This window comes from Tiliqua scincoides, unplaced genomic scaffold (assembly GCF_035046505.1).
Source record: "Tiliqua scincoides isolate rTilSci1 unplaced genomic scaffold, rTilSci1.hap2 HAP2_SCAFFOLD_128, whole genome shotgun sequence".
NCBI classification, from domain to species: Eukaryota; Metazoa; Chordata; class Lepidosauria; order Squamata; family Scincidae; genus Tiliqua; species Tiliqua scincoides.
The window spans coordinates 10,890-37,238 of record NW_027101380.1 but is presented as its reverse complement, the minus strand read 5'-3'; the positions used below and the strand labels follow the sequence as shown (position 1 = coordinate 37,238).

The following is a 26,349-nucleotide window of genomic DNA, read 5'->3' as shown; positions in this document are numbered from 1 at the left end:
TTCAGTCTAACAGATAGATTATGCCTTATCAATTACTGTAGTTGCTTGGAGTGTGCATGAAAGCTTCACGGCAGAAACAGATTGCAGAGACCTAAAATGCTGCTCCAGCTGTTGTTTCTACTGCTGCCCCAGGCCATCAGTGAAACCTCAGATGAAGTTTGTGAAGCAACAACTGACAGATATTCACGTGATTATTTAAAGCCAGGAGACCATGTCATTGGTGCAGTTTTGTCTGTACAAATTGTTACAGATCGAGGAGTGTCCTTCACATACTTACCCCCCAATCCTGGTTTTCATAGAGCCAGGTAAGTTTGCATGTATGTAGGAGGTTGATCATCATAGCATAAGCTTCAGCATTTCAGAACCAAACTTAGACCTCAATCCAACCCAATTTACCACTGCTGGTGCAGCCAATGGGGTATGTGCTGCATCCTATTGTGGGAAGGCAGTCACAGAGGCTTCCTTTATGTAAGGGAACATTTCTTACCTTTGGGCTGCATTGGAGCTGGAGAGTTGGATAGGTCCTAACCAGGTCTACTCAGAAGTAAGTCCTATTTTGTTCAATGGGACTTAGTCTCAAGAAAGTGTGGTTAGGATTGCAGCTTTAATGTCATAACTTTAGTCCTGACTGTGGTCAAGCCATGCACACTTTCACAAATAATTTCTGCGACAGTGACAATGAACCAGAAATGGAAGACAGTGACAATGGAAGAGCAGACTTGCACAGATAACATGAGAGTCTTATGTTATCTTCCTAACATCTTCCTCTTCCTTCTGGCAGCACCTAAGCTTCTTTGTTCTTCAACATTTCCCCCAAAAAACTTTACATTTGCAACTCTCCCTGTGCTTTGCGAACTGGGGGAGTGTGGGGGGGGGGGCAGGATGGGACTACTAATTGGCTACTAACGTAAGCAATTGAAAACGACTTATTTTCATGCAGGTCAGAGATAAAGAATTACCAGCATGCCTTGGCTTTGCTATTTGCTGTAGAGGAAATCAACAGGGATGCAAGCCTCATGCCCAATGTCACTCTGGGCTTCCACATCTACGATAATGCCTTCCAAGCCAGATTAAGCTGTGATGTCCTTCTGTCCCTGCTGACAACGGAAAAAGACAGCTTTCCCAATTTCAAGTGTGGAAAGGAACCCAGTACGTCAGTAGTCATTGGAGGACTCAATTCTGAAGCTTCTATCCAGACAGCTACCATGCTCGATCTCTACAAGATTCCACAGGTAGGGGTTTGTGGGATGAAGCATCAGCAATTTACCATTGACACACAGTTTCCACAAACTACAATAGTCTCTCTCTCTCTCTCTCTCTCTCTCTCTCTCTCTCTCTCTCTCTCTCTCTCACACACACACACACACACACACACACACACACACACACACACACACACACACAAACAAGGTAGAGTTGCATGATGACATAGACTATGAAAAACTCTCTTGGGCTGGAATCCTATGCACATTTTCCTGAGAGTCAGTTCCATTGATCTCAATGGAACTTCTGAGTAGACATGCATAGGGTTGTGCACTTATTCAGGTTTTCCTGTTGGAGTATTCTACTCTAGCAGTGATTTTCAGCCTTTTTCATCTCACAGCACACTGATAAGACACTAAAATTGTCAAGACACACCATCATTTTTTTATTTTTTTTTGGACAAGTCACACCATGCTGCTGGTAGGGGAGATCACATCCCCAAATAGCCCCACTAATGAATTACCTCCTCTAATAAATGATCCATCAAACTTCTGTGACACACCAGAGGACCATTTGTGGCACATCAATGTGCCGCAGCACACTGGTTGAAAATCACTATAGGGTTCTACAGGTACTATAGGGTTCATATTGTTTGTTCCCTTACCCTGAAGAGACCTGGGGCTACTTCCCTGGCTCGACAGGATACAGTGGTAGCCATTTCGGCACTGTTGTAGCCCCGGGTGCTAGGGAAGCATAGGATTGGGCCCCTATTTAGCCACAGTTTGGCAAACGAAGCTCAGCAAAGAGATGTATCTTCTAAGCTCTCTCTGCAGAAGTTTCCATCGTTTTGGATGCATAACTGAAGAGCTCTGATTTCTAGCAAGGGTTGTTGTATCTTTCTGTAATGAATGAAGTCTTGTTCCTCCTCCCACCCCATTCAGTTTGGTTATGGCTCACTTCACCAAAGACTGAGAGACAAGGTTCAATTCCCTTTTTTGTACCAAATGGCCCCAAATGAAGCTTCTCAAAGTGAAGGAATAGTGAGGATCTTAAGATATTTCCAGTGGACTTGGATTGGCCTAATTGTTTCCAATGACGATAGTGGAAAAGAGTTTGAACAAAGCTTGAAATCCATGTTCAGCTGGAACGGCATCTGTGTTGCCTTCACAGAAAAGATGCCGTTATTCTCTCTCCACGGCTTAATTTCATCGTTTCACCTTTTGCTTACTAAATGGGAAGTGATGCCAATTCTTATTAAGACGAAAGCCAATGTGATTGTTGTATACGGGGATGGAAATTATATGTATGGTTTGCAAAGGGCGCTACATTTTTATGAAAATATCATACCACTAGGGAAGGTTTGGATCACGACTCCTCGATGGGAAATAACTTCAAAGTCATTTTTCCTTGAAACAGATGTCAAATCCTTCCATGGCTCCCTGTCCATAGCGACTCATAAAAGGAATGTGCCAGGATTTGAGGACTTCCTTCAAAGATATAACCCTTACCAGCAAGAAGAGTCTGAGTTTATGAAGGACTTCTGGTCTGATGCATTTAACTGTAGGAAAAATAATTTCAGGAAATTACTTTACATTCAACGCTGCACATGGAAGGAAAAGTTAGAGACTCTTCCTAGGACTGTGTTTGAAATGAGCATGTCTGACCAGAGCTACAGTATCTATAATGCAGTCTACGCCTTGGCACATGCCTTACATGCCATTCAATCATCCTGGCTGCAAATGTTGAAAGAAACCCCTAGTTGGGAACTTCAGACCATGCAGTCATGGGAGGTAACAATAAAAGTCGTGTTCATTGTATCATTGGGGCTTCGGTGAGCAAGTAAAATAAATAACAAATGAGTAAAGTAAATAGTAAATAGGAATACTATTAATACTAATACTACTACTACTACTACTACTACTACTACTACTACTAATACTAATACTAATAGATGGGAAAGGTGTTAATCTGGATTGGGACCAAGTTGTGGTGTTTAAACTTTCAATTTCACTCTAACTTGGCTCTTCCAGACTGGTATTGTTCTCATTGCTGGCTAGCACAGATCCGTTCTGCTGAGTTGTTGGATGTTACTCCTGAATTTCTATCAGCCATTTGGTATTTTCTGTCATTTTGCTCACTGTAGTATACTGCGTATTGAATTCTCATTTTACCAGAAGGTGCAACAATTTCCTTTAAAGAACATATGGCACAATCCAAAACAGCCCTTGGGCTGGCACATGGACTTGTGCCAGTCACTGAGGGCTGCCTCCAGCGCCATTGTGCTGGAGGAAATGTAGGTTAGCACTGGCTGAGTCAGGCTGGCATGGGGGCTTGGGGAGGGCAGGCAGGAAGGAGGCATTCTGGAGTGGGCGGAGGGCTGGCGGGCCTGCAGGTGGGTCGTGGACGAGCAGGAGGTGGGGCCTGGATTTGGCACTTTTCCGAATCCAAAGTCCTGGGTGACCCGGAGCAGCCGTGGGTTGCTCGGATCTGTGCCACCTCTTTAGGTGGTGCAGATCACAGTAGCCCCATTGGGGCTGCTGCAGTATTACCTGGGGTAATGTATTCCCCTTGCCCCAGGCTGAGCTGCAGGCTGCCCCAACCCTACTCTGGATGTGGGACAGGCCAGTTGGCCTCCCCATTCCAGCGTGGGTTAGAATTGGGCTGATAGTGAAGTATAAGAGATGCAAGTGCTTGGACTTTCTCAATGTGGGTGAGAGAGAGAGAGGAATGTGTGGTGTTGGGTGGCAGCTGACGCAGAACCGCCCTGACAGATTCTACTAATAATTGTTACATTTTCTCCTATGATGGCACAAGCTCTCCAACGGCTTACTTTGGAGAAAGTGGGTGGAGAATCTCCCCCCCCCTTTTAGAGGGGGCCGCAATGATTTTCTGTGGACTCCAACAGGCAGTTCTGCCTCACCTGACACCCCACAACATACATCCCTGGTGTGTGTGTCTAAGTGTGAAAATGTGCAAAGAACTGAAGTCAGGAACATGGAGAAGTTTTTTTCAGAGCTCAGGGAGGAAATTCTGTAACGGGATCTTTAGTTTCTCTGGAAAAGAGAAGTTTTGTAGCATGAATTCATCTTGGATAAAAAATGCAAAAGGGACTGGAAATCTTAGGGTGTGAAAAATCCTTCCATGCCTGCACGCCTTTGCCCTGGCTGTGGAAATCCTGAAGTGTGATCTTCCCATCTAGCTTCACCCATTTTTGAGAAAAGTCCATTTTAACAACAGTGCTGGGCATGAGATCTTTTTCAATGAGATCATGGAATTCAACAGTGGATTTGACATTCTGAACTTGGTGGCTTTCCCAAACAAATCCTTCGGCCGACTGAGAGTTGGAAGAATAGATTCCCAGGCTTCCTTGAACCAAAGCTTCACTATGAAGGGAGATGCCATTATCTGGCCCGGCAAATTCAACAAGGTGAGCGATCCAGATTCCGATTCCCTAAGTAATTTCTTTTCTTTCACACCTCTGACTCTGATAACCACTTTTCCACTATCACTGCCAAGGCATCTCACACGTATGAAGTTACTAACTTGTATTGTCAGCAACTGGCTCTGTTGAAAAGATTCTGATGAATATAACAAGAGTTGAGGGTGCAAACTCCAAATAATATACAGGGGGGGGGCTGTATCAGCAGATCCCATATCCAGGGTTTCACGTATCCAAGGAAATGGGCACCCCCATTCGGCCCCCCCTTCAAGTTCCTTGGGGCATCTCCTGTATCCATGTTGGGTTCAGGAACAGGACTCTTGCCGGTAAGGAGGGGGAGGCCTGTACTGAAGCACCCTAATTCTGGTATATGGTTGTTGGCTTAGCCTGCAACTTAGATCACAGGTACCACATTCTTTGGTCCTTGCCAACTTATTGCTGCTTACCTAAGGCTGCAATCCTAGCAGCACTTTCCTTAGAGTAAGCCCCATTGAACAAAAGAGGTCTTACTTCTGAGTAGACCTGGTTAGGATTCTGCCCACAGTCTGGCTATCAGCAGAGATCAATGTGTCAACACCCCAAAATACTGAAGCAGAATCTGAGCTGAAATGTTCCTGCCTATTTTTGTACCCCAGTCTTGAGTTAGTCTTATGTTACACTGTATTCTGTCCTGAACCCCTGGGGGCTGGGGGATAAGAATAGGCCCTCAGTTTGGCTGTACTTGTCGTAAGAGGTGACTAAACAGCCACCGGGTAGATGGGACTCATTAGCCTGGGAAGGCAGCTCATCTGAGAGAAGGATAACTCTGATCCAAAACCTCCACTGCCTTGGGGCTACATCCAGTTATGGAAAAGGCTTCAGGAGTCAACCTCGAGGCAAAATCCAGAGCTGGAGTCCCTGAGGTAGTTCATGGCCAAACACAGTCACGTTCTGGCAACTCCTGTGACGCCGCTGGAACCAACCGTATTGGCCTCTGCCTTTCCATTGGACCATTTCAGCGACGTGGAGAGGGGGGATTTTCTGCATGGGTAACTGTCTATCCTCCATATCTACTTTACCCAGGCTTTGCGCACTGGAGAGGACACTCTGTTCCAGAGCCACTATTCAGAGCGCAATACCATAGTCTTCCGAGACTGAAGGATGACAGCAACAAATTATGTCCTGGTAAAATAATCCTTAGCCTGCACCTAGAAACCATTACTCACATTCCATTCATTGTAGGTGCAGTCTGTATACAGTACACCTAGATTGTAGTTTTGTAAATCAGGTGCATCGATTCATGCACCTGAACCCAGATGAATATGTTCCTAGATATATGTTGTATACCTGGGTACAGCATAATACGTTTGTCATTTCAGACAAACATTAAACATTCCAAGGATGGGGGTTGGCTAATTCTGTTTCATCTGCAGTGGAGTGAGGCTAGTTTACAGGACTCCAAGAATCTACATATATTCTGCTACAGGGATTTGGAAAATCTGTGCATGGCTGGGCTGTCTGTTTTGAAGGCAAAACCAGAAGAGGTCATAGTTACGAAGAATAGCTTCCTAACCATTCTGTTGTGTCATCTGGCTTTAACTCAGTTCTGCCCAGCCCACAGGTGTACACAGTTGGTCCCTGTTGCAGAAACAATGGGCAGAAACAGCTTAAGACGGGCACCATCAGAATGAGGGCAGAAAGAGACATTTTGAAATGAAATTTTTCTTGCAAGATTCCATGGGCTAAGTGGAAGACATTGCCCCAAATAACTGTACAGCAGCCCTCCAATAAGGTTCCTAAAGCAACTGTAGGTATTTCATTTCCATTTATGTTTGTAAAGGTGGAACTTTTTTATGTGCAGGGGTTTCGTTCCCTGAAGTTCCACAATTGGGGAAATCCACGTTGTGCCAAATCAACCAGAAACACGTGATTTTACACAAATTACAGCCTCAGAGCCCATGTCTACTCAGAAGTAAGTCCCATTCTAGTCAATGGGGCTTACTCTCTGGAAAGTGTGGAGAGGATTGTAGCCTAAATCTAATGCTTGGGATTGCTGGGAAGACTTGCTTGCTGGGCTGTTTTGCTTATGTAGGCTACACCACAGAGAGCCTGCAGGAGCTTAGTCTGAAGGAGGGGGGAATTTGGCAGAGGGTGCCTGGAAAATGTGGGTTTTTTAAAGCAATCCCCCTCTGTTACTACTGTGTGTGTGTGTGAGAGAGAGAGGGAGGGAGGGAGAGCGATCCTCTTTGCTGCACCACTTCTGGCTACAGGGGTTTCTCCCTTAGCTTCCCCTCTCCCCACAAGATTCTCACTGATTTTTTTGGAGTTTTCTGCGCTTGCCTCTTTGATGGCTCAGGGGCTCCAAGGAGTCTTTCTGTTCCTGCGCAAGGCGCACAATCTTCAGAGCCTCTTCCATGGCTCCAGGGCTACTTCTGTGGCTATGCAACACACAGCTTTTTTGCAATGTTTCTGTACCTTGAAACAGAGGCAGACACCATCACGGGGCAAAGGTGTGTGCGACTTTGAATTGCCCCCCGCCCATTCTCATTGAGATAAAAAACCAGTGTATAAACTGTGGCACCTGTATATCATTTTAAATGACAGGGCCATTGTATCCTGGATAGCTATGCCCCAGTCAAACCCATGCTGTTATTGGACATTTGTGTCTGTTGTTTTTGTACCCTGAACATTTGTGTCCCAATATAAGTATACTTATATTTGATGTGTTTTTTTATTTTTATTTTTAAAACACCAAGGTAGAGTTAGGGCTGGGATAAGAGGCTTAGCATATATAAAATGGGGGTTGCTGCCCAGTTACATTTAAATACAGGTATTTATACAGGTATTTTATACAGGTATTTATACAGGTATTTTGCTTTTTGCCCAGCTTTGGTGGGATGCCAAAAAAGGGACACACACACACGCACACACACAAACACAAACTAGATGTGACTATCCAGGGATGACAATGACCGGAATACATTTGACGAAGGCACAATCAACATAGGGTACGATGTGCTTAAATGCACAGGTACATTCAATAAAGTTAAACTGCATTTGCTTCACATTATGGTCAGAAGTTGCCACATTCTGCCTGCTCGGAGAGATGTCGACCTGGATACCACAGGAAGGCTCGTGAGGGAGAACCATCCTGCTGCTATGACTGTCTGCAGTGCCCTGAAGGGACTGTGTCAAATTATACAGGTAGGTGACTCAGGAGCTTCAGGAAATATATGGGGACATTGAATAAAAAAGGGGGTTACCCTTCTCGTTGGCATTCTTTCAAATTTCTATTTGACATCATTTTTCATGTAGTAAAGCCTCTGAGTAGCACCATTCCTGGTCCAGAAAGGGAAATCTCAGTGAGTCGACTAGCAGAAACTGGCATGTATGTGAAGCACTGCTGGGGATGTGGGGACCAGTAGGCCTTATACTGGTAGCAGCACACCACAGACAGGTGAAGAGGCTGGCATCCATGGCATGACAGCCATGCCTCATGGTCCCCTGGCATATCACACAGGTAGGATTGGGTCACCAGTGGGTTGAAAATGTCACCGATCTTCTCAAATTGTCTCCTTTTTTCAGATGCTTATCACTGCGACAAATGCACTGTAGGTAAGTATCCTGTCAAAGATCAAAGCCACTGCATTCCCAAAGGCATCACCTACCTGGCATATGATGGAATTTTAGGTCTCAGTTTGGGCTCCACTGCACTTGCTTTCACTCTGCTCACAGGCTTCGTGCTTGTAACTTTTATCACACATCGAGACACGCCCATCGTCAGAGCCAACAATCGGGATTTTACTTACCTTCTGCTCATCTCCCTTTTGCTCTGCTTCCTTTGCTCCTTCCTGTTCATCGGACGACCTGGCAAGATGACCTGCCTTCTTCGACAGCCTGCTTTTGGAAATGCCTTTTCTCTTGCTCTATCTTGTGTGTTGGGCAAAACCATCACTGTCATTCTTGCGTTCACAGCCACAACCCCAGGAAACAAAATGAGGAAATGGGTGGGGAAAAGACTATCTACTTCCATTATCTTTGCTTTTTTTATTGTTCAAGTTGGACTCAGTGCAATCTGGCTGTGCACTTCTCCCCCATTCCCACACCTTGACATGTTCTCTCTACCTAGGCAGATCATAATGGTATGTAATGAGGGCTCAGACACCATGTTTTACCTTGTTTTGGGCTACATGGGCTTTCAGGCCGTCATCAGCTTCACCATAGCCTTCTTAGCCAGGAAGCTGCCTGACACTTTCAATGAAGCCAAGTTCATCACCTTCAGCATGTTGGTCTTTTGCAGCGTGTGGGTGTCCTTTTTCCCAGGCTATCTGAGTACAAAAGGCAAATATGTGGTGGCTGTGGAGATCTTCTCCATTTTGGCCTCCAGTGCAGGACTGCTCCTTTGTATTTTTGCCCCTAAAATGTACATTATTTTGTTGAGGCCACATATGAACACCAGAGACCAGTTCTTTAAGAAAAGAAATTATATGAAATAATTCAGTAGAGCAGCCTTTCCCAAACTGTGTGTCGCAACCCACTGTTGTGTCAACCTCACAAGCTCATGTGAGGTGGGTCCTCCTGTTCACACTCGCATCCAAATAACTCCAAATAGAAGCCATTCCAGAGGCAATAGTGACCCTGCAGGGTTTGTCTGAGTCACACCAGTCCGATGACCCTCTCTAGTTGCCTCCACGGGCCTCCGAATGGCCCACACAAGCTCCCAAAACTTCTAGTTTGCCTTTGAAAACTGGAAGTGGCTTTTGGAGGCTTCTGCAGGCCATTTTGGGGCCTGTGGAGGCCAGTAGAGTGGGTTGCCAGCTCAGGGCAACCCTGAATAGGCCTTCCAGGCACCACTGAGAGCATCACAACCCACCTTGGAGGCTGGTTGTGGTATCAATAAGATTGGGAACCACTGTAGTAGTTTGTAACACAAGCAATCCTTTCTTAGAAACTAACTGCAGAGAAGGCAACAATAGGAGCGAGCCACTTTATCTAGACAAGAACAAACTGAATCACTTTTCATCAAATTCAAAGTGATCAGGATCACTTGGCCATCACCAGTCATGACAGGCTTATCTCTAAAGTCCAACTCTTAAGATGGAACTCAAGAGGAATTCATCTCAAATCTTGCTTTATGTCATGTGCAAAAACATGAGAACATGGGAAGAGCTAATATGTTTCAAGCCCCCTCCTCATTTGCATGATAAGTGCATGAGCACATGGTAGATGACCTTTGACCTATCACACAAAAGCATCATGGGGCAATGTACTTTAGGTCTTGCTTGTACACACATGCAAACACACCTGTCTCTTTGAAACCATGGGGAGGTACCATCCAACCATCCTACATATTATTTCTAGAAACATACGTAAAATAAATAATACTGTGTAACACAGAAAAGTTTATGTTCAATTTTTAATGTTCTACAATTCAGAGGTACTGATTAAAATGGAAATCTGACAGGTTTTTGTATCATCAAAACATTTTCAGTTATCTTAAAATTTGTGTTTTTATTAATCCTGTATCCTGTGCATTGTAACATACATTGTATCATACTTCTGCCTACATTTTGGAGTAGAGTAACTATGGATGCAGTGCCAAAAATAGCAACCTTTTTGAAATTCTCACACTGAAATGAATTTTAAAAGCATTAAAGCATTCAGAGAAATATAAATTTGTTCACATTTTATTACAAAGTACAATTTTACCTTGCCAGTTCCTACTGAGAATGCCCTGAATCCGCATATATGATCAATACTAGAAACCACATTCCTAAGCAAATTTAAGGTATTTTTTTTGTTACATTCCACCACTTTTGATGTCAACTTCTGATCTAGAAGTATCACCTTTCCTATTGTGACCTTTTTCTCAAGTACGTCCACTGGAAAGGACAGCTGTGCACAGGAGTGGGCAGCTTGCCCCATACTTAGGAGTTTGTTCAACACCATCCTTCCCCAAACTGAGCCTCTTTTCTGGGGCCAAGCAGGTGTGCATCCACATCTCAGCCATCTCAACTTCCAATGGGACAGGACCACTGTTCCATGATCGCCATGGCACTCCAGCCAAGGCCCATCCCATACCGTGAAGTACTACTAGTTGGAAAAACCTTAGGGAAACTGCTCTTCCTCATCCGAGCTAAGTGACACCTTGTACAATGGATTAACAGCCCAGCAGTCCTATCCAGCTCCCTCCTCCACCAATGCAGGAGTGCCAAAACTCCCCCATCACTAGTCTTACTTGTATCTTCCTCTCCAGGGCTTCATTGTGTCCCTCAGACTGCCCCATCTTCTGCCAGCCTTTCCTGTCTCGCAGGGCCTGTCCTTGTAGTGCTGGGCTATGGCTATTGCTACTGGCTAGGGCAGGCTGGTCAAATCACAAATCAAAGGCCCACTGTCCAAATCTGGACCGCAGAAGCAATTTATCTGGCCCCCATTCTAATTGGGCTCTCATAGCTTGATAATTGGGCTTTCTCATAGCTTGAAAGTGCAAACAACATTTGCACATTTTCTCTTCTCTCATGTGTAGCTAATGAGTATCTATGTGAAAACAAAGTGCTTATTTCTGGCCATCATCTGCTTGATGATGTCACTTCTAGTTCTCAGCAGGCAGGATGAATGCAAACTTCAGCCTCTGTATGAAATGAGTTTGACATACTGGACTAGGGGATACAAAGACAGCTTCTCCAGGCTTGCCTAAGCTCCTGCATGCGCCCATGCTGGCGTGCTTGAGATGCTGGTTGGGGGAATCATCCCCAGCATTGGGGTTGGTCCAGCCAAGGCTCACAACAAACTGCTTTCACAATGCTCTGGCTGATGTAGAGGCTTCTGGGGCAATTCTTCATTATGGCCAAAGGACATATTGCAGCCTGGCATGGGTTGCATGCCTGTGACTCCATCAGCAGGGAAGGACGGCGCTGTAGGACTGAGCAGATCGTGGTCATAGTCATGTCATGAATTATATTATTTCTGAGAAATGTATATCCCAGAAAGAGCAGATTCCATTAAAAATAATTAGGATTCCCCATTTGAATAATCCCTTTCTTATTAAATGCAAGAAAGCCATTCATTCATTCATTTATTATGAAAAGGTCTTATTTTTTATTGTTAGTACAACAGTGATGAGCCCTGCTCAAAGATATAGAGCAGTGTTTCTCAAACTGTGGGTCGGGACCCACTAGGTGGGTTGCAAGCCAATTTCAGGTGGGTCCCCATTCATTTCAATATTTTAATATAGTAGATTAGATGCTACCATAGTATGTGACTGCATTTGGGGAAATGTTACAGATCTATTCTTTTAACAGGCTATTGTTTATATGCTTTTAACAATGGTAGTAAATGGGACTTATTCCTGGGTAAGTGTGGGTAGAATTGCAGCCTAGTAGTGCAAAAAATGTTCCTGCTTGATGATGTCACTTCCAGTCATGGCATCACTTCTGGTGGGTCCTGACAGATTCCCATGCTAAAAAGTGGGTCCCGGTACTAAACATTTGAGAACCACTGATATAGAGTAATTCAGCACAGGTGTTAACATCAAACTGGAATTACAGGTGTCTGGGAAAATTGAATCTCCTCATTCTAGTTATATCAGGTTTTCTTGCTTATAAGAAAAATAAACAAAGATTTGCACATCCCCCTTTTTTTCCTTTAAGCAGGTGAGTTTACCTTTCTGAAGAAACCTTACAACTCTTCATGCAATTCCCATTTCAGGATCTTACCAAAGAACTTTCAGCATGTCATGGCCCTGCAGTTTGCTGTTACTGAAATCAACAATAATCCTGACATTTTACCCAATGTCACTCTGGGTTTTTGCATAACCAACAACTCCTACATGAAAAGGATAACCTATTTCAGCACACTACAGTTGCTTGCTACAGGAGCAATCATAAAAACCAATTACAACTGCGACACAGATAAGAGGAAACTGCTGGCCCTTGTTGGGGGAGTTGACACTGAAACCTCCATCCATATATCAAACCTTGTCAGTATCTACAAAGTACCACAGGTAGGGATACTTGTTGGAAGGGAGCGGGGAAAGCAAAGCAATCAGCAAAAGCACCCTTTCCTATGGTAAAATATCCCCCGGCCAGGGTTAGTTGCAATCAACAGAACTTACATAGGAGGCAGAGGCTTGGTTAAGAAATACTTTACTCAGAGTTCTTAATTGCTTACATGCATCTTCCGATTGATCAGAGGCAGTGTCACTAGGAAGACTGTGGAAGGCTGATAAGGATGGCCTGGCAGGCAAGGAGTCCTGGCAGAACACATACTTCTCCTTTGGTGGGTGTTGGAAAAAGAGTGGTGTGGAAAAAGGGCAGGAAGGAAATGGTGTTAAGGACCACACCTCCCTCCGGGACCAGAGTGGGGCAGGTAGATGGTTTCAGGAGACTGGACAGTACACTGCCCTCCAGGTGACCTAAAACTGAATTCTGGATTGGATTGATGTTAATGTCATCTAGGACTACTTTCTAAAAACAATTTTGTTTAGCTCACATTGATTGAGGGTGGATTTTAAAAAATGAAAACTTACAAAGCTTTTCATGAAAAGTTCAGGGAAATATTTTTCTGTTCATAACTACAGGTCACGCCTTGTTATCCACTGGGGTTCTGTTCTGGAACCCCCAGTGGATTACAAAAAATCAGTGGATACCAAAGCAGTGGAAAAATAGCGTTAAAGACCCCTTTCCAGATTTCTTGACCCTCCATTATCCCCCCAGAATTCATTGGTATAGAAGCTATACCACATTCAGCCACTAGATGGGGAGAATAATTGAATCTAATGGAAAGAAATTATATAACAGTGTGAAAGAAGGAAATAGGGTTTTGATGCTTTTTTCCTTGTAACAAGGCATTTAGAAGAGGATCTCTGTATCACTGGTGAGTCAAATCAGTGGATACCAAATCATTGGATGCTGAGGTCCCACCTGTATTTCCATTTTTTAAATATTTAAACTTGATTCATTTCAGTTATATCTGTGTCCAGATTATTACCTTGGCATGGAGAGTTGTGCCTCCTTGGGGATAGCAAAAATTATCTTGAGATGTGGCCAAAGATTCCCTTTCTCCAGAGTAAGGAGCTTCCTCAGAAGGAAGATAACTCCTCCCTAAGAAAGCTCCTTTTGCCAGAGGAAGTTAACCTTTGGCTGCATCTTGATACTCACTTCTATTTTCAGACATTTTTCAATGCTGACCCACAGAAGGCAGAACCCATAAGAGTATTAAACACTCTTATGACCCAGTCCTATGCTGGGCCTATGGAAGCGAATCTCGTGATCTACTGTCATTAGTTCTGTTATGGCACCATAAAATCTGCACTACAATTACTTTCTTCAGAGCTGCCAACTCAAAGCGTTGGAGACGTCCATGTGCCTATCAGTGGATCGCAGGCACCCACTGAAGCAGGTATGGTTGTGGCAGGATCTGTTAGGGGGAAGATCAGGGTGGGGATTGGGGAGCAGGGGGCAGCTAAATGATCATTCTTCACACATCAGAAGACTTGCAAATATGGAAGAGATTGCACAAAAGTCTCACATGTAGAAATCCAAATTGAAGCTTGCCTTGACTTTGTGCTTGGGCAACACTTTGCAAAAGATGTCACCCAAATTTTTTGTTGTTGTGATTCCACTCATGCCTGTGCAACAACCCAAAATGCCACCTTCTTGCTTAGAACACAACCTAGAGAGATGAGGGATCTCAGAATGGGTCATCAGTTTCTTGTGGAGCTTGACCTTAAGATTCTCAAGATAGGGGAGGCATAATTATTTCTGGGAAGAGTGAAGATGAAAATCTCAAACTGATTACCCCCACACCCGCAATAAAGACACCAGACTTCGGCTTGGATGGAAAATGGGCCACTTTATTGAACTTCAACTGCAGCAGGGCAATAACACTGAACATCAATCGTGCGGGGCAATATGGGGGAAACGGTCCTAGCCGTCTGCCTCCCCCTACATTCTCATTGGGCATACCACCTGGCTCGAGACCTCAGCCGTCAATCGCCAACTTAGGTCTTTCAACGCCACCCCCAATGGGGGCAAGGCAGCCGGACTCCAGGATAGCCGGCCGAGCCGCGCCTTCCTGTCTGTCCAGGCCAGGGGTTCGCCTGCCTGCCTCCTGGAGCCGGTCAGGCATCATAGGAGCGGTTCAGACTTACCCCTCACCCTGCTGCCTTGGATAGACACTGAGCCAAGTCCCTACCTACCCAGCCCCGCACGTACCCTGCCACAGGGGAGGACAGCCTAGCGCTTGTCCTTCCCACTCCCCACAAGGATAAAATCCTTCAAGCCCTGCTGCAGGTCTGACAAAAACAAATCGTTGCCGACCGGGGACAGATGCACCCCATCGCTGTGGAACAGGGCAGGATCCTTAAACCCAATCGCTGGGTGCCCAATAACTGCCCTGCCCTCCTCAACTACTACCCTCCCCAGGTAATCGTTAACTCTTTTCCGCGTAACGTCTATCCTACGAACACTATGAGCGCCGCGCAACCTCGCCGCGGCAGAAGGTTGGACCAGAGGATAACCATCCCCGGGAACCAGCTACGTAGAAGTGAGAACTCCCTACGGGCCTGCAGCCTCAAGGACATCGATGTCCTCTGGCCCAGGTCATTCTCGCCTAGATGCACCACGATTACCTGAGGAGGGGGATGCCATTCCAGATAGTGCAGCAGCATAGGCATGAACTGGCCCCAGCGCATGCCCCGTCTGGCAACCCAGGTGACACTGGCAAGACCCCCCAGTCCCAACTGGGAGCCAAAGCTGCTGGACAAAGCTCTTTTCCGGGCCCAAAAGATAATCGAATGTCTGCAGATCAGGACCCTCACTGGAGTCGACCGACGGAGACCTGAAACAGAAAAGGCAACATGAACGATGTGTCAACACCCACAAAATGCCCTTGGGCAACACAACCGGGGACCCCCTCCGGACAGTCCCCACTACACGAAGGCTGGCCACGCCAGTCAACACGTCCCCCCAACCACTGGGGGAACCTGCCACTCAACTGCCCCGGCCCCTCCTGCCCCACGGGCCTAACGCACATAATACCGAAAGGCACCAGAACACCACCGGCCAATCCTTTTAATGGCCCCTGACGAGAACCCAAGCCTAGCCACAGTAGACGCGGCACCAATCCGAAAGGAGTGCAGGCCGAAAAGACCAGGTGCAACTCCGAGCCTCTGCAAGGCAGCGTGAAACACTGCCCGGAACTGATACACAGTTAAGGGAAGGGCATTCTCATGACGAAAGAGAGGGCCCGCCCCCTGCGGGGCCCCCCGCCGGTAGGCGACCACAGCCCGCACCGGGCAGATCTCGCCAATGGCCGCCTTCTGCAGATGGACCCATTGGCCTCTACCTCGTTGATCTGTCTTGGAATGCCTTAAAAACAAAGAAACACGATAAGGCCCCACCTGACAATCACCCCAACGGAGGGCCCTATCCCCGGGATTAAACTTAGAAACGGACAAAACCTCACTGGGGCGAAAAGCTCCAAAAAACAAAACTAGGCAACAAGCCTTGAACAAAACCGTCTCATATGGAGACGTACAAAGTAACCCAAACTCGGCACAAAGGGCCTGCAACATGGCAGGAGTAACTGGTTTACGGGCATCAAAGGGTCTGGGACAGCTCCGCTTCAAACCCTCCAGCATCCTCCTAACCCGAAAATCTGCAGTGTTGTCAACCCAACCCAAAGCCCTGGCCTGAAACGACGGGGCGGCCAGATAGACAGCAATTGAGTGAGCTGACAGGTCCCTATCCCTGAGAGCGATAATGAACCTCATCAGGTGTGCAACAGGCAGAGGCCACGCGTCCTCAAGATGCTGCTGCCTGAGGAAAACCAAAAACTCTTGAATCTTCCTTGCATAACTAACCCTGGTGGCATCTGCCAGAGAAGCCCAGATCATGTCCTGGGCGGTGCTGAGCCAAGGCTCCACAGCCATAGGGGCATGGGCTCTGGGTCCGGCCGTGCCTCTGGAGCCAGCTGCCGGAAACGCTCCTCCTGGAAACGAGAGAGAGCGTCGGCAATGCTGTTGCACACTCCAGGCACATGCCTTGCGGAAAAAAGAACATTAAGCTAAAGGCACTGGAGAACAAAAGCTCTCACCAAGCGCATAACCCTAGGGGACTTAGAAGTCTGCGAATTAATGATCCTGACCACAGCCTGGTTATCACACCAGAAGCAGACAGTAGAATAAGCAAACTCCTCTGCCCACACATGCACTGCCACTAAAATGGGAAAAAACTCTAGGAACGTTAAGTCCCGAGTGATGTCCTCCTGCACCCATCCACCAGGCCATCTGGCGGCACACCACCACCCCTTAAAATAAATTCCAAACCCATGGCCCCCCGCTGCGTCAGATTGCACCTGCAGCTCGGCTTCCACTAGAAACTGGGCCCTCCAAAACGACACCCCATTGAACTGGTCAAGGAACGTGAGCCATACAGCCATGTCCTCCCGGAGAGCTGCCGTGACCCTGACGCGGTGGGATGGCCTGCGCAGCCCCGCCATCACCGCGCACATATGCCTCAAAAAGGCCCGACCTGGAGCCACCACCCGACAAGCGAAGTTGAGGTGCCCCACTAGCACCTGCAACTCCCTTAGGGTCAGCTTCTTGGCCTTATGGGCCTCCCGAAGCAAGCCAGACAGCTTGGCCACCTTAGCCTCCGGGAGCCTACTACATTGATTGATAGTATCCAACTCTATCCCGAGGTAAGTCAACCTGGCTACAGGGCCCTCGGTCTTGTCATGTGCCAGGGGAACCCCCAACTGCTCGCACAGTGCCACAAACGACGCCAGCAGCATTTTGCATGTCCCAGAACCAGCAGGTCCCATAAATAAAAAATCATCAAGGTAATGAGCGGTGGTCACATGACCAGTCCGATACTGCACCGCCCACTCCAAAACGGTGCTGAAACATTCGAAATGGGCACAAGATATCGCGCAACCCATCGGCAGCGCCCGATCAATGTAGTAGGCACCCTCGAAGCAAAAGCCCAAGTGGCAAAAATCATCGGGATGGACTGGCAGCAGGCGGAATGCTGACTCGATGTCCGCCTTTGCCATCAATGCCCCTACGCCACAGGACCTCAATCTCCCCACGGCCTGGTCCAGGGATGTGTACCTAACCGAGCATAGCTCGCTGGGGATACTGTCATTGACTGAAGAACCCTCCGGGAATGACAGGTGATGAATCAACCAAAATTCCCCAAGAGCCTTCTTAGGAACCACCCCGAGAGGAGAAACCCGTAAATTGGGAATAGGCGGGGCCGCGAACGGCCCCACCACTCTGCCCAGTGCCAACTCCTTACCAATCTTTTTCCTAACCACATGCTCCAACCCCTTAACAGAACGCAAATTCTCGGACAGCATAGGCGCGGCGGGCCGTGCTGCGGGAATCCGGAACCCCTTTGAGAACCCCTCCACCAAACGACCAGCAGCGACTCTGTCCGGATAAACTCGCAACCAAGAACACAACTGTGGTAACTTAATCGGCGTTGGCCCCCTTTCCATCGGGAGGATTGAATGGGGGTGCGCCGCCCTGGCGGCCGCGCCCAGCCAGCTGCCCGGGGGCCTGTCTTGGTCCGCCCAATTTGGGGCACGTGGACACGGGGTGCTTTGCACCACAGAGTCCGCAAGCATGCAAGAAGGTGCAGTTATTTCTACCGCACTTCCCTGAGGCATTGTATACGTCCACGGGTTCTGAACTCACTGAGCGGGTCCTGAACTCACTGAGCTCACTGAGCTCACTGAACTCACTGAGCACCGCTAGGTGCCTTGCTGGGATCTGGCTTGTTCCTCGCGATGAGGTGCCCGCTATTGGAACGGTCACCCCATGTGGGCCGGGACGGAAGGACTAACTGCGTCCACAATTCCCACTGCGGAACGCGCCAGTCCAGCGCAGGATCGTGCACTGCGCGTAGTCTGAAATGGTGGTCATACGCCACCCAAGCCGTCCCCATATAGTCCCTAAACGCCCTGTGCACTATGTCCAAATATTTGAACAGTGCCTGGGCGCGATTGGGGTACATCTAAAGCACAACCGAGGCATAAATGACGAAGCCATTTAGCCAGTTGGCCCAGTTCCTATCAATCTTACACCTCCTAACTGACTCCTGGTCCCTAATCGGCTCCCCCACCTTTGGGACAGGCTCAGGCTCTATCTGCAGAAGGCTAAACATTTCCACGTATTCACCTCTCCAGATTTTCTCTTTCACAGACAGAGCCAGATGCCCACCAAGAGGAAGAGCGACATCCCCGTATGAGACCCAGGAGTGCTCACCTGGCTCCATACCGCCCCCCACCTGCATCCCAGGGGTGGCCAATGGGCCCATCAGCTGGCCCGGAGGGGGAGAGCCCGGCACACCCTGACCGCCCAGCGCCCAGGCAGGAAGTGGGGGAGCGCCGGCCCCAACAGCAGCTGCCGGAGCCGGAGTCCCCCCACCAAACATGCCCCGCTGCAAGGCACCCCATGGGTAATAAGAATTGGCGTTCCCCCACTGAGTCCATGGAAACCACTGAGGAGCGAGGGCCACCAAAGGAACAGCAAAGCCCTCCCTCTCATCCCAGACAGACCCCACATTGGAGCCCAAGTCCTGTCCTGTCTCACCTGGAGCACCGCCTGCCGGCTGCCCACCTCTTGGAACAGCCTGGGAGGTGCCTGTACTCTCAACCTCCGAAGCGTGGGGCACTGGAGCAGGAGGCTCCAACTCGCTAACCTCTCCTGGTCCCCGCACATGCTTCCTGGAAGACAAAATCTCACTCAGCCTCGCACCACGCCCCTTTCTGGTTGATCTGCGCAACAGGGTACCGACACCCGATACCCCGCCGGCATCACCCATCCCCGCCTTCCTCAGGGCCTTCTCCTTCTCCCTAGCATCAAAACGAGCAAGCATAGCCCTGAGCTCATCAAACTCGTCCTCCCCATTGGACGAAGAAGCCGGAGGGGAAGGAGGAGTGCAGGTCGCCTGGGGGCTTTTCCCCCCCGCTTTTGACTCTTTTTCCCCATGGTGAAAGACCAGGAAAACACAACCCCCCATGTGCTAGAATTCACAGTAGGATACAGGTGCTATCAAGCACAACAGGGGAGGAGGTACACTCCTAGCTCCCCAAGTGCCCAGTAGCGCGCAGAAACCGCCTGCCCGCCACGCGGGGCGAAGAACCAGCGTTCCCTCGAAGCAGCTCCTCCTCTGTCCAGGCGCCCGCTGTGCTGCTGCTGCCCCTGCAGGTCCGCTGCTCACTGCTCGCCGCTGCCCCGCCGCTGCAGGCACAGCCAAACTGATCGGCTGCTCGCCAAAAGGGGCGCGGAAGACGCTCCCTCGTCGCCCCCTCTGCTGCTCCTCGCTCTCCTTGCCGCCCGCGCTGCATGCGGGGAAAGAAAGGAGAGGCAGCGCGCCACTCAGAGCTCCCTGGCGCCGACGCAACCACCCTCGTTGCCGGCCAGGAACGCTCTGAGCCTGGCTGGGGCGCGCACTCTGTGCCACGGCTCTGGTCCCGCCTCCTCAACCGCCTCAACCACTTGCGGCTCAAGCCTCAGCCTTGGTGCACAAGGTGGGGCGGGGGCAATCTCCTGCTAGCGCCTGATTGGCGCTAACAGCCTTTCCTGCCATTTGTTTCCCTCTAGCTCAGTTATGGCTCATTTGATCCAGGGCTGAGTGGTAAATCCCAGTTCCCTTTCTTTTACGGCATGGTCTCAAGCGAAGCCTCCCAATATCAAGGAATCGTCCACTTACTCCAGCATTTCACATGGAAGTGGATTGGCCTGATTGCCCCAGATGATGACAATGGAGAAAGGTTTGTGCAGACTCTTACGGCATTGCTCACTGAGCATGACCTTTGTGTTGCTTTCACTGAAAGGACAATGACAACGATATCAGACATTCAAGAAAACATATGGAAGCAAATTGAAACACTAAACAGTACTTTCTATAAGAGTGAGGCCAGTGTTGTGGTTGTATATGGAGATTCCCGCGTCCTCATGGCTTTAACTATATGGATGGATATCAGTCACAAAGCTGGACAAATGGCTCTTATAGGGAAAGTCTGGATCATGACTGTCCAGTGGGATTTCACTGCAGTGGATTCTCAAGGCCTCTGGTTTCTGCGACCCTTCCATGGTGCTTTGTCTTTCACAAGCCACACCAAGGATGTGCCAGGGTTCCGAGATTTTCTTCGGACTTTGAATCCTGGGCGTACCACTATTAATGGTTTCATGTGGGAGTTTTATAGGAAAGTCTTTCAGTGCAGAACTTATTATTCTGACTTGGATAATGAGAGAAAGTGCGGAGGAGAAAAGCTGTTGGAGTTGCTCCCAAGTGCTGTGTTTGAATTGAGCATGTCTGGCTAGAGCTATAGTACCTACAATGCCATTCAAGTGGTGGCACGTGCTTTAGCTAAAATGTACTCATCTAGTGCCAGATACAGAAAGGTGAGAAAAAGAGAACGCCTGGATTTGCAAGAGGTGCAGCCATGGAAAGTAAGCTATGGTTGAATTATTTGCATGAACCGGTCAGATTAGGTGCTATACATGTCCTCCAACATAGTGATTCTCAGTGATTTTTTCTATAACCCATAGTGTCAAATATACTGTATATTATGTTATATTTATTGTGTACAGCAGGGGCGGATAAACATTTTGGCAGGAGGACCACATTGTCTCTCTGACATTCATTCTGCATGAATGAATTTTACTGAGTTTATTTATAATACACATGAGAAGTGTAATACAGGCATGTAGAACGACATGAGAACTATGAACTGTTTGACACATGCACCTCTTGCACAGTGAAAACATCCAGACCAAGCCAGGAACACATGGAGACATAAGTTGTTCAGAGGCAATGGGGTTTTTTATTTTTTTAAATAACACCCAGGGAAAAGCAGAAAACACATGGATACTATAAAAAGCCTTGCTCTAACTTGACCCGCAGCTTGCATCTGGAGGTCCGACCAGCAGTAGCGGGCCAGCGTGGGCTCCCACAGTCTCCGACAGGGCTCATTGGAGACTGTGGACACCCTGCGGGTCAGATTTGGGGAGCCCAAGGGCCACAAATGGCCCCTGGGTCGGGGTTTGCCCACCCCTGCTCTAGATAAACTCTAGAAATAGTCTAGCCACTGCACCAGAGCAGCCCTACTTATTCCTGTAGGTAATAAAGAGTTTAGGCTAGCTGGTAGCGAGATAATACATTCATTGGCACATAATATTGCAAGAGCTCTAATAGATGTATGGAGAGAAAAAATACGAGCATCTGGTTACTTTGACATATTTTCTCGTATTCCAGCTTCACCATGTTTTGAGAACTATCAGGTTTAACAACAGTGCTGGGGATGAGGTCTATTTTAATGAGAACCAAGAGTCTGCCGCCGGGTATGACCTTGTGAACACACATGGTCCTCTGGAGGGTGAGCAGAGGCAGCTGCAGTGGCATGGCAGGTGCAGTGGCGCAGCCCCCGCAAACCCCACAGGTACAGGGCTTTTGCCCCCCTGACCTCCTCCAGGACCCCCACTACATTGAAATAAATGAATAAATAAATTGGGGAAGCTCAACCCATTCATAAAAATAAAGGGCTTATCTGAGGAAAAGGTAAAAATAATGGGGTTATACAGTGCAGATAATCTGCACCACAGCAGCTCTAGCCAGCTGCACAAAAAAAAAATAACCAGTTATACTAACCCTTCATAATTCTATTTTTGTTCAGACTGTGCCCATTTCTGTCTGCTCTGACAGCTGCCACGCTGGATACAGCAGGAGAGTTCGAGAGGGGGATCCCATCTGCTGCTACGATTGCGCTCCATGTCCAGAAGGGACGATTTCTAACCAGACAGGTGGGCAATATGGGTATTACTTAATCCAATGGTTCTCAAACGTTTTTAGCCCCTGGACCCACTTTGTAGAATGATCTCTTAGGACCCACCAGAAGTGATGTCATCAAGCAGGAAATGTTTTTAGCACCCTCTTATGACAAAATCAAATCAAATTAGTTAAGAAAATTAAAAATTTACAATAAACATTTATTTAAAATGAAGAACCCTCCTAACCCTCCCAATCAGTTGCTGATCTGTTTAAAAGCATTCCCCAAACTTCTCAGACTGCAATCCTATCCACTCAGACTGCAATCCTATCCACAATGAGTAAATCCCATTGACTGTCATTGTTAAAAGCATATACATAGCAGCCTGTTAAAAATACAGATCTGTAACATTTCCCCAAATGTAGTCACAAACCGTGGTAGCAGCAAATCTAACATATTAAAAATAAAACACACATTGAAATGCCTGAAATGAAATTGACTTATGACACACCTAGTGGGTCCCAACCCATAGTTTGAGAAACACTGGCTTAATCTCTTTAGCCAGAAATTCCCAAACTTACCAATTCTGTGGCACCCTTTGCCCTGTCGCAGTGACATCATCATGCAAAATTTCATGAGAACAGCATGAGATCTTATGAGCTCTCACACTATTTTCATGCAAACACAAGACCTCTTGCACAATCTAGGCCTAGTGAGTTGGGGAGAAGCGACCTCATGGCACCCCTTGGCACAGGGGCGCACAGATTAGAAACCACTGCCTTTAGTGATTGGCCAGATTTAAGACAGTTATGCTAATAAATTACATCTCTTAAAAAGTGTAAAACCACAGAATAGTAAATTTACAATGCAATATTTGTAACATAAATAACCTAAATCATCAAATTGCATTCAGAATTTATCTTTTTTATCTTCTATGATTTTACCCAGTCCAATGTGTTTGACTCTTTTAACTGTCAAAATCATTCAGATACACCTTTTGTTGGGAAAAGAGAACAAATCTGACTTCCGATCAACTCCTTGAAGAAGCACGTTTGGGAGTCTGGGCTTAAAAAACAGTGGTTCCATGCAGAATCCAGTTGCCCCCAGGGTACATTCCCCAGTAAAGGCAACTCTTGGGCAAACAGTTACAATTCAGCACTGCTAGCACAAACAAATCCTGAAAATGATCATGAGCAATATTGGAAAGGAAAAATCCTCAGCATTCAAACATGAATCAATAATTGTCTCTTTTTCTTCCTATTTTGCCTGCAAAATTACTGTTACAACACTGCAATTTCATTAAGGTTATAAATACCTTTGGCACTGCTGTATAATTCATAATTGTGGAATTTCTATTTCCATTTTGTTTTCTAGATGGGGATCATTGTAACAAATGTCCCGATGATCAGTATAGCAACCAAGGACGGGATCAATGCTTTCCCAAAGTTATCCATTTCCTCTCCTATAAAGAACCATTAGGAATTGTTTCAGCTTCCAGTTCCCTTTCTTTCTCTCTCATCACAGCATTGATATTGACCATCTTTGTTAAGCATCAAGACACTCCAGTCGTCAAGGCAAACAACAGAGATGTCACTTACGTTCTCCTCCTCTCCCTCTTGCTCTGCTTCCTCTGCTCCTTGCTCTTCATTGGACGGCCCAGCAAAGTCACCTGCCTTCTCCGGCAAACCACCTTTGGTCTCATCTTCTCTGTGGCTGTTTCTTCTGTGCTGGCCAAAATCAGCACAGAAGTTGTGCTGTGGTTGTGGCTGGGTGGCCTTGAAAGCCACAGTTGTGCTGTGCCAGCGCCTCAAGCCCCGTCGTGGGGCAGCCTCTCTCCAACTTGAGCCTCTCTCCGCTCCCAGAAAAGCGACCTGCCCGGTCGCTTCCAGGAACGTAACTGAGCCAGGTCTAGCGCCTGCCCGCTAGATCAGGCTCAGTCGTCCCACCCCCAATGCCAGCCAGCCAATCAGCTGGCAGCAAAGCCCTGCTGCCAGCTGATAGGGGGGATCAGCCTGGCAATCATTGCTAGCGTGCCCATACAGGCACGCTAGCTGCCTTAATGGGTAAAAAGCATTTAAAACATTAATTTTAACATTAAACAGTAAAACATAAAAACAAAGCAAGACCTAGCACATATCATTTAGGCATTGGGGGAACAAATAAGTCCAGGGAGGTAGTCAAGTCACAGCAGTATTTCAGAAGTGCAGAGGGCCAATATCTTACTCAGCAACCAAATTCCAGATGAAACAGGTACGTTTAGAGCCCTCAGTGAAAAGCTATGAGGGAGAGAGTAGTTCTCAATTCCCTTGGAAGGGAATTTCATAATTGCAGTGCCACTACAGAGAAGGATTGACCCTGAGCTGCCACCCCTGTCACTTTGGACAGAGGTAGCACTTGTAGCGGAGCCCCCTCAGGTGACCTGCCTGGAATGTATGGAAGGAGGCAGTCATTCAGATAGCCTGGACCCAAATCATGGAGGGCCCTAAAAATTAGAACCAGCACCCTGAGCTCCACCTGGACTGTGGGGATGGGCATTCACTCGTACCCACGGTTTCAGTTATCCACGAGGCATTTATCCCCACAGGTAAAGGGGCATGCCTGCATATGCTTTTAACAATTATAGTCAATGGGGCTTATGCCCAGGTAACTATGGATAGGACTGCAGCCTTTGGGATGTCTGGGGAATTTTAAACAGATCAGCAACTGCTTGGGTAGGTTAGGTGAGTTATTTTAAATAATTTTTTAAACTTATTGCAAACTTTTAATTTTCTGAATTCATTAGATTTCAGCACATGGGGGTGTTGAATTTCCTGCTTGATGATGTCACTTCCTGCCATGACATCACTTTCAGGTTAATGACATCACATCCAGTGAGTCCCGACAGATTATCATTCTAAAAAGTGGGTCCCAGTGCTAAAGAGTTTAGTTTACTGCACTAAGAGATAGAAAGTGCTCTAAAAACATTGCTACACAACACTTTTCTGCAGGTGTTGTACAAAACAGAGAATCTCAGAAAGACAGAGTGGGAGAGATAATTATCTGTTCTGTAATTAATAATTATGTGTTTGAATTTTCTCCATGTATCCTCCCACCTCCAAGGATTTTCAAAGGTGTCTGGCACAATAAAAAAAATCCATCATTTGTGGGACTCGATGATATTTCATAAGCCATGACATCACTTATATATGTATACATTGCAGGGTTTTCATATACCTAGCCTAGAATCATCAAGTGTATCTACACTGTTATGTCTAACATATATTTTATGCCTTATCAACTATTGCAGTGGCTGGTTATAAACATAAATGTATATGTAAACCTTTTAGATTACAGTGACCAAAATTTGCATTTAATTGCAGTGACTTAAAATGCTCTACCTGCTCTTTTTTCTATTCCTGCCTCAATTTATCCGTGCATCCTCAAAGGGTCTCTGCATAGCGACAGCTCATAGATCTGCATATAATTATTTGAAGCCAGGGAACTATCTAATTGGTGCTGTTTCATCTGTCTGTATGATTGCATATGCTGAAGAGTCCTTCAAGAACCAACCCCGTAATGCGATTAAACATACATACTCGTAAGTTTTTATGTTATTTGAATGAAATGCAGCTTTTCAGATTGTGAGAAGGGTAGAGCAACTGTTACCCTGCACATGCCCAAACTCATCTGATCTTGGAAGCTAAGCAGGGTCAGGCCTGGTTAGTACTTGGATGGGAGACTGCCTGGGAATACTGGGTGCTGTAGGCTTATACCATAGTCTTTCGAGACTGAAGGTTGCCAACCAGAAGGGTAGAGACAGCACAAGTGGCAAAATTTCAGGGTCTAGGAGAGTGTCTTAAGTTTACCCCACACCATTCCCAAAACATGCCCTTGCAGTTTTTACAGCAGAGGATTGGAAACACTTAAATAAAATGCACAGTCATGGGTGGCTTTTAGAGCTGACTGCA

At 47.0% G+C, this 26,349-nt stretch overlaps 1 protein-coding gene and 1 pseudogene across 1 annotated transcript; both read left to right on the top strand.

Annotated features, from left to right (window-relative positions):
* The first annotated feature begins 211 nt into the window (after positions 1-211).
* Positions 212-9,117, top strand: LOC136635903 (vomeronasal type-2 receptor 26-like). The gene is made up of 3 exons (XM_066610986.1): positions 212-305; positions 991-1,149; positions 8,207-9,117. Exons 1-3 carry the CDS (start codon positions 212-214, stop codon positions 9,115-9,117), a joined length of 1,164 nt encoding a protein of 387 aa, XP_066467083.1.
* Positions 9,118-26,029: 16,912 nt separating this feature from the next.
* Positions 26,030-26,149, top strand: LOC136635905 (5S ribosomal RNA; annotated as a pseudogene).
* Positions 26,150-26,349: the final 200 nt, after the last annotated feature.